Source organism: Bidens hawaiensis, unplaced genomic scaffold (genome assembly GCF_021521415.1).
Source record: "Bidens hawaiensis isolate Kalapana, Puna unplaced genomic scaffold, B.hawaiensis_p1.1 tig00078452_1, whole genome shotgun sequence".
NCBI classification, from domain to species: domain Eukaryota; kingdom Viridiplantae; phylum Streptophyta; class Magnoliopsida; order Asterales; family Asteraceae; genus Bidens; species Bidens hawaiensis.
The window spans coordinates 1-8,914 of NW_027503443.1; the positions used below are offsets into that span (position 1 = coordinate 1).

Below are 8,914 nucleotides of genomic sequence, written 5' to 3' on the forward strand. Positions count from 1 at the left end.
AATAATGTAATTTGTCTGTTTTAAGCATTTATGTATTTTGTGTTGCTTTGGGTTAAACTGTTATATATGTGTAATTGGCATCATGAATTCGTGATTTAAGGTTTGATTGGCTCAACTTAGTATTTTAACCATTTTATAATGTATATTTGCTAGCTTTATTGCGAGTTTATGGGTTATAGTTAGTAGAAGATTTTACTAAATGAAAGCATTTACCAATTTAAGATGTTTCAAGTTTAGATTTGTATAAAAATAAAATTTCATATCTTATCTTCTTTACATGACCAGATCTTCATTAAGTTGATATTGTCCCTATATTATCAAGAACAAGTTATGAGTAAATGAGCAGAGCTGAACCATGTTGAGGTATGATATAATGCAAATGAGCCGAGCTGAACTAGGCTGGGATCGGCTCATTTGTTTTGACAATCGCATGTACGCTCGTTCATTTAACTTTTCACGAACACAGACACTAAGTCGGACAAATATTGTGTTCATTTTAGTTCGTTTAAAACATGAACATTATCATGCTCGTTTTATATTCGCTCATTTAAAATCTAACAACAATCGAAACAAACATAACTGAACATTGATAAACATACACTAATTATACCTCTTTGAAAGTTAATCTAATTGCATTATTAAAACGTAAGGTTTCTTTAAAAAAATGTTTTTCTTATTAATATCTAAAACTTTAAAAGGTACAATTATTGATATATTTCATATTTGTTTGTTTTGTGCAGAAAGTAAAGGAGGCGGAGCCACTGAGTATAGACAACAAGACTTTGTATGAATGTGAAAGATAAGTGATTTTAGTATGCCCATCTACTTTTTGATTAAATACGAAATCCAAATTTGTAAGTCAAACGCGTTTAGGCCTGTTAACATCTATTTACGTATTGAACGATTTAATTTTTGAAGGATTTTGTAGGCTTATGAGTTTGCTATTAAACATTCTCAAAACTTATACTTGAAGATGTTTGGGCCTTGTTTTACGAGGATTATTTTACATTTTTCATTTATGTTTGTTTAAACTTTATTAATTTGAAGCGTTTGCAACCCTTTATGAGTATTAGTTAATTAACAATTTTAAACTATCAATAAAAAAAAGTAACCTGTGTGACACTGAGACTAAACATGATATAAGAGAATTGAAGAAAACATAAGAAAAAGTTGAAATATACCCACATAAATATATGTAGGCAAATGAGGAACCACGTTGCCCCTGAGACATTTTCGTAAACACCAAAATCATTTAATACATGCAAAGTGTATTAAATGAGTATTTTTGTAGAATAAAAACATAATATATGAAAAAAGATTCCAAAAATAAAAACAGATGATGGTCGTAAAGCGCACAACAAACATTTTGATAAACAAAGGAAAAGAATTCAAAAACGGGACAATCTCTCTCTGACCCACGTCAGATCTCCTCCATATACACATTCATTTCCCCTTTGCTTCATTTATTTTATTTAATAATAATATTTAGTTATGGCGGCCTCCAGCCAGCGGATCTCCGGCTGCACGGGCGAATTGTTGAATTATCGGCGACGAGTGTTGTCAAAATCCTCCCAATTGGTATCGTATCGAAATGAATATGAATGGAAATGGAGAATGAAAGCTATCGTTCTGAGGACAAACTGCCCGATTGAGGTTAATAATAATAATAGGAGGAGGAGGAGGAAGAAATCGATCATATGCGGGTATGCGTTACATGATAATAATAATAATGGTAAAGAGGAAGAGTCGGATGGGAAGGAGGTGAGAATTGGAGATCGGAGAGTGGAGGTTGCAGCGGCGGCGCTTCTTACCATGGGGTTAGGTGTAGCCAATCGGGTCCTCTATAAGCTGGCTTTGCTGCCTTTGAAGCACTATCCTTTTTTCTTGGCTCAGCTTGCAACCTTCGGGTAACCAAAACCATTCTCTTTTCTTTTTCATTTCAACCTCGTACTTTCTACCCTTCTCTTCTTCCCCAGGATGTTTTGTTTTTTTAATTTTATTAATTATTAATTACTCATTTCTTATTTAATATCTTTTTACACATCACAAATCTCCACCAGTCATATTATTTGAAACATCAGATCTTCTTTTGTGGAGTGAAATGAATTATTAGTTATTAGTGGAGGTGCATGATATATATTCATTTAATGGACACAATGAATACAAATGTTGGTTCGTTATAATTAGTAGGACCGATTTTAAATAAAATACTTTTTCAAGGTTGGGGTTTGGGATTAGTTTTAATCATTTTTTAATTACATGTCCCAACATGACTCTAGGTTTTTGTTAATTTAACACTGGATTTTATATAGTTTATTGGATTTTAATAATACAAACTTTGGTCTATTGGTCGATATTAATCTTAACTTAAGAAATTTCTTAGATTAATCCTAACTTTCACTCTATTGGCTTCCACTGAGCCTTTTCTTAACAGGAACTAACCCAGTTAGTTTTTTGGCAAAATATGTCATTTCTACAAATTAAAGGGACAAACGAAAAATGTAAATTAACTTAATAACTCAACGACACAGGCGCCACCACCACCGCGGTCGCCGCCACCGACACCACAACCCTCGACACCAGCCACCACCACGACCGCCGCTGTCGACACCCGCCATTACCACCGCGACCTCCGCCATTGCCTCCACCCCCACCACCGGTGGCGGAGGCCGTAATGGTGGTGGTGACGGTGTCGACGACGGCGGTCGTGGTGGTGGCGGTGTCGAGGGTTGTGGTGTCGGTGGCGGCGACCGCGGTGGTGGTGGCGCCCACTTCGTTGAGTTTTTAAGTTAATTTATATTTTTCGTTTATCCCCTTCAATTTGTAGAAATGACATATTTTGCCCTAAAACTAACTGGGTTAGTTCCTGTTAAGAAAAGGCTCAGTGGAGGCCAACAGAGTGAAAGCTGGGATTATTCTAGGGAATTTCTTAAGTTGGGATTAATATCAGCCAATAGGCCAAAGTTTGGATTATTAAAATCCAATAAACCATTTTATATATAAAATGTGGATTTTTATTTTTAAACTAAGGGGCTGTTTGGTAGCTTCTGAATGGTTATTAGGAGGCTACATTTGAATGGAATTATTAAGAGGTTTACCAAAGAAAAAATAGAAGAATACGACTTGTGATGGTTTACCATTAAGATGTTACCTCTTAACCATTCAGACTTAATATTACCTCTTAACCATTCAGATTCTTTAACCATTAAAAGATAGCCTCTGAATAATCATTAAAAGACTACTAAACAGCCCCTAACATAATCAATCTTCCTGGATTATTATTGAGGAAACAAAACACACTTTTATGCCTCTATTTATTTATTTGTTAACAATTATACGTTACGTGTATATATTAATTTATTATTATGTTTGGGACCATCCCGGTAAACCCAAGATTCTGCACGTCTGTCAAGATGTCACGCTTACCCACATTTTACTTTCTACTTCTTTATTATCATTTACTAATTATTAATAAAATAAACTGGTTGTTAATATTTTTGTTTTATAAATTAAACAAAAAGATTTAGTTATGAATCTACCTTTGCTTATGATCCAGTTCTCTTTAGAAAACATATACACTTAGTTAGACTTCACTAATCTTTGAAACTGCATTCTTGAGTTTTTTATTTAAGGGATTGGAAAAGAAAAGATAAGAAAAATTTTCTTTTTTCATTCTTGAGTTTTTTCATTAAAAGAAAAGAAAAAGAATGGAAGGAAAAGTTAAGCCTTTTTTCCTTCAAAACTTTCCTGCCAAATATGGCCGGATTGTGAAAAAAAGTTTATATTTCATTACCATATTACCAATTTACCCTATTTTAATTTTTTTTTCATGTTGCCATGAGGACATAATTGTAAAGTTATAATTTTTTTTCCTATTTTTTCCTTCCAAGAAGTTATAACTCAAGAATGTAATAAAGACTTTCTTTTCTTTTCTTTTATTTTAACTTGAGAATGTCTTTTAAGTATATAATTTCTTTTCCTTTCTTCCTCTATCCAATCTTATCATTTCTTTTCCTTGTATTTTAAACCGAGAACGCAGCGTGAGTGTCATTTCACTTTTATCCTGGACTACTATTAACTATTTTAATTGAAGATGCCACTTCATTTAAGTAACCAAAAATAAAAACATACATTTTTAAACAAAAATATAGCTAAAGTTTCATTAAAATTAAAACATAACATAATGAATAAAAAATATCAAAATGCGTTGTACGATATCCACTCGAAGTTGGAAATGTGTACTTGCGATTTGCAACTCATCTAAGACATTTTGGTCTAAAATTGGTTTGACCGGAGGATCCCTTATGTAGGCACGTGATATCACATTCGTATCTTTTAGGATCATGTTGTGCAATATAATGCATGCATACGTCTCTCTCCTAATATTGTCTGCATGGGTCTTCTAAGTATACCCCATTCTCCCTTTGTAACACCGAAAGCACGCTTTCACAAACGTTGACCAGTTAGGGTAGACTCCGTCGGTAAGATTGTATCCACATTGAAATTCTCGCCCGTTTACATGAAATGGACAGTTAGGCGTATTTCTATTCTGTTTGGTGAGAAATATTAGAGATTGTATGCGAACATGGATGGCGTTATTTAATCCGGACGGACCACAAAATGCATGCCAAGCCCACTAATCTATTGAAGCTACCGCTTCGAGAATTGACCATCGGATATTGATAACTACCTCTCATATATTGGTTTTGCAACTGAGTAGGACACATTCTCCAAACAAGATGTGCACGGTCAATGCTACCCATCATCCTACGAAGGTGATCTTTTTTTCATTTGCTTGATACAAAAGCGCAATGCCGTGGCTTGTCTATGTAGGTAAGTACTCTATGCCGTATAACTGAATTACTGCATTACAGAAAAACTGCAAGCATTCACATATACATAAATACTCATTGTATTCCTCAGGAGTATTACCGGTTGCGAGTTTTTTAACTCCTTTTCACCTTCTGTCTAGGCCCTCATGAAACCATTCAAATTTTGCTTGTGTATCACCTACAATTTTAAGAACAAACTTTTCAACATACGATACCTTGGCCGAAATGTCACTTCATTGTATTTTTGGTTGTCAACAAAATAATCTTCTTCCATTAGAACCCGGTGACCTTATCGCAATCACGTAGCTTGTTTGACAATATCATAGAGAAATGGGAGATTAGTATCGATGTAGAATACTTCATCACAATCGTCAATGGAATGAATAAATTTAACTCGTCATCCTTTTTGTTTGTGTTTGTCTTTGTGCGGAATTTTGATAAATATGTTTGAATTTTGTTGAGGTAAAATGGTTAAAGCGGGGTATATATCGAATAGGTAAAATAGTTCATTTCTTTTTAAAATTTTAAACGACCATAAAAGCGTTGGATAACGGCTAGGTTGTTAATATCAAATTATCAATCGGTAAACATAACCCGTGGCAACTACCTGATTAGGGGATCCGCTGGTGCTCCGTCGCCTTATTGTTAATTACATTTTTCGTCATCAAAATCTCATTTTCTACATATTTCGATGTGGCATAATTAAGTTTTTCGTCTACGTGATGATAGTTTCTATACTTTTCTTTTGGGACCAAAGTCCTCTTTTATTGTAGGGAAAATATAAAGTTAAAAAGCTTCTTCTTTTTTCCGTTTAATTCTTCCATATTATTATAATGATTTAAACAAATGCAAACTTGTTGGCCTATTGCAAAGCAAGAATGGTGCCAACAATTTTATTAAAGCTAAAAAAGCCTATCAACTTTGTAAGGACCTCATTGAACATTGATAAAAAGGAAATTATAATTCAGAAAACTTAATGTTTCAGTTGAGATATGTATTGTAAGCTTCGTTTTATAATAGTGAAAACTATTAATTTGTAGGTATGTGGTTGTGTATTTCTCGATATTACATTTCCGGTACCGAGCTGGCATTGTTACTGATGAAATGCTTTCCATGCCAAAAGCTCCACTTCTTGCTGTTGGTCTCTTGGAAGCTCTTGGCGCTGCTTGTGGAATGGCTGCAGGAGGTACTAATACAAACCATTCACTCAACTTTATTTATGCACATGTTTTCTCTTTAAAAATATTAACACTGCCTGTGTAACAGCCGTTCTGTCAGGAGCATCTATTCCAATTCTGTCGCAGGTAACTTGTTAAAACTAAGACTCTTTTTCTTTAATAAATTCTTTTATTTTTAACTGTCAATGACACGCCCAACACACACATCCTATTTAAGATGTCAAGTATTGCATCTGTTGGGCAGTGTTTAGTCGTGGGCCTTACCACCTCTCCATTACATGCAGAGCTTTCTAGTTTGGCAAATCATATTATCATATCTTTTTCTTGGAAGGAGATACAAATTCAACCAGTTACTAGGCTGCTTCCTTGTCGCCCTTGGTGTCATTGTCACTGTTGCCAGGTAATTTACTATCCTTATGTCGATCAACATTTATTACACACATATGCATTCAAATTTTAAACCAGTAGTGTCCTTGTGCAGTGGATCTAGTGCCGGTTCATTAATGGAAGCTGGTTTATTTTGGAGTCTTCTAATGATCGTTTCATTTCTGTTTCAAGCAGCCGACAGCATATTAAAGGTTTGTAATGGCTTTCGTTAAACATGATTTATATGTTTTCGGTTACAATCATTAGTTTTCATGTCTGACTTTCCCGTGTTTTAGGAGGTCATTTTTTTGGATGCTGCAAAAAAGTTAAAGGTATGTAGGATGGAATTTGATAAATGTCTGCAATGCTTTTCTTTTCGTTTTTTTTACTATACTCGTTTATGGTGATATTTTACAAATTGATTAACAGGGTGGTTCAGTGGATCTGTTTGTTATAAATTCCTATGGATCTGCATTTCAGGTAGGTTGACTTTTTGGGCCACGTGACTTAGCTTTTCAAGCAGTTAAACAATGAAACGGTTTATGCATATTTTCTTTCGTGCAGGCGGTTTTTATTTGCGTTCTTTTACCATTTTTGTCAAGGTTATATGGTATTCCGTTTCATCAACTGCCAAACTATCTTTCAGATGGCGCAGCTTGCTTTTTAAACATGGGTACCATATCAAGTGGTGAGTGGTCCTTTCATCTTGCTTTTTTTTGTTGATCAATCTCCTTAATTATTTTACGAAGAGTTGGATTATTATCATAAGTCTAATAATATTGGATTTGCACAGGATGTGAGGGAGCTCCCCTGCTACCAGTGTTGTTTTGTATCGTCAATATGGCGTACAACATATCATTGTTGCATCTTATAAAAATCTCATCCGCGGTGGTATCTTCACTTGCCTCCACAGTTTCAGGTTGTAATATGCCCACAATTTTGCTAATTGCATCCTTGGTTTTAAAAAGCATTGTGACGACCGATACGTTTTGACTTCAAAAGCCGATGCACGATGTGCGAAGCCTGCGCGTCATGTATGCAAGGCTTGCATTATTAAAATAAGTACTAAAAGATAATTTTAAACACTAAAATATAAGATATCCTTATAATCTATGGTCAGATTTGTTCAATAAATGGTCTAACTTGTTCAAATACTCAACCCATTGCAATCACTTATCCAATATGTTCAAATAGTTGGTCAATTGCATAAGTTGCCTCTTCACGCATAAGATTGCATCAGACCATAATATAAGATTGTATCTATTTTGTTGTTAGTTATGGCTTAAAAGGTTAAGTTAAAACAAAAATATTGTTCTGTCTAATAATTGTTGACATGTTGCTGATTGCAGTTCCAATATCTGTATTTGTGTTTACACTTCCATTACCATACCTGGGGATGGCATCCTCTCTTCCATCAGGGTTCATAGCGGGCGCGGTTGTGCTTGTGATGGGCATGTTGATATATGCTTGGACGCCATCCGCTCCACCGCCCATGCCATCACATGTCACCACCCCTTGACATCATCATGATCATCTTTTTTTTTTTTTCTGTAACATAGAAATAGGTAGTTTTGTTCTTGCCATCATGCCAATGTAATGTTGTTGGCTATCAGATATGCGCATGTATTTTTGCCAATAAATGGGCTGGACCGATCCGACTATTGTTGGAAACTACATATCATATGAGTGTACGTTAGAAAAGTTTTTACCTTAATAATTATCACATCCAAAATCGCAACGAAGAAGCGCGTGTGTGATAACGGAAGCTGGTTATCTTAAGGATTAGGCTAAATGTATGCTCTTCCCTCAACTTTGATTTTCTTCAACAATTTTATTTAACATATTACTATCCTCTAACAATTTTTAAATTTTATGCTTCTCTTTAAAACATTTAATTTTACTTTTTTATTTTTATAATGTTTTGTTTTTATTTTTTTTGTTTCTCTTTTTGTGTTATTGTTCTTGATCATAATAATATTTATTATTACTACTATCAATGTATTATTATATTAATAAACCTATATATAAATATGTGTGTGTGAAAGACTGATACTAATATTAATATTATTAAAAATAAAAAGTATATTAATAATATTTACAATGACAATAATAAAAATAATTAATAACAACAAAATAGTTTTTAATTTTATATATTTAGATGTTGGAGGGACTAATATGTATGTAAATTATCTTAAGGTAAAATGATAATTGATTTGATAAGTTTACGGCGGTGTACATGTACTAAAATTCGTATGGAGACGGGCGCGTTTAGCAACCAAGATTTGGATACCATAGTTAAATTATCATTAGAAGAGTTTTTGTTTTACAAGAAAACATTGAGTTTTAACATGAACATTGTTTATTGAAGTAATATATGAAATCGCAACGGAGAAGTGCGTGTGCAATAACGGAAGTTGGTTATCTTAATAGCAATCACATTCAACCAAGATTTGGTTACGATGGTTGTATTTATCATTAGAAGAGGTATTGTTTTACAAGAAAACATTGAGTTTTAACATGAACATTGTTTATTGATGT

At 33.9% G+C, this 8,914-nt stretch overlaps 1 protein-coding gene across 1 annotated transcript; it reads left to right on the forward strand.

Annotated features, from left to right (window-relative positions):
• Positions 1 to 1,388: 1,388 nt before the first annotated feature.
• On the forward strand, positions 1,389 to 8,062 carry LOC143606938 (protein CLT1, chloroplastic-like). The gene is made up of 10 exons (XM_077082552.1): positions 1,389 to 1,907; positions 5,873 to 6,018; positions 6,099 to 6,136; positions 6,295 to 6,410; positions 6,492 to 6,588; positions 6,673 to 6,708; positions 6,806 to 6,856; positions 6,941 to 7,064; positions 7,170 to 7,295; positions 7,726 to 8,062. Exons 1-10 carry the CDS (start codon positions 1,492 to 1,494, stop codon positions 7,893 to 7,895), a joined length of 1,320 nt encoding a protein of 439 aa, XP_076938667.1. The 5' UTR covers positions 1,389 to 1,491; the 3' UTR covers positions 7,896 to 8,062.
• The last annotated feature ends 852 nt before the right edge of the window (positions 8,063 to 8,914 follow it).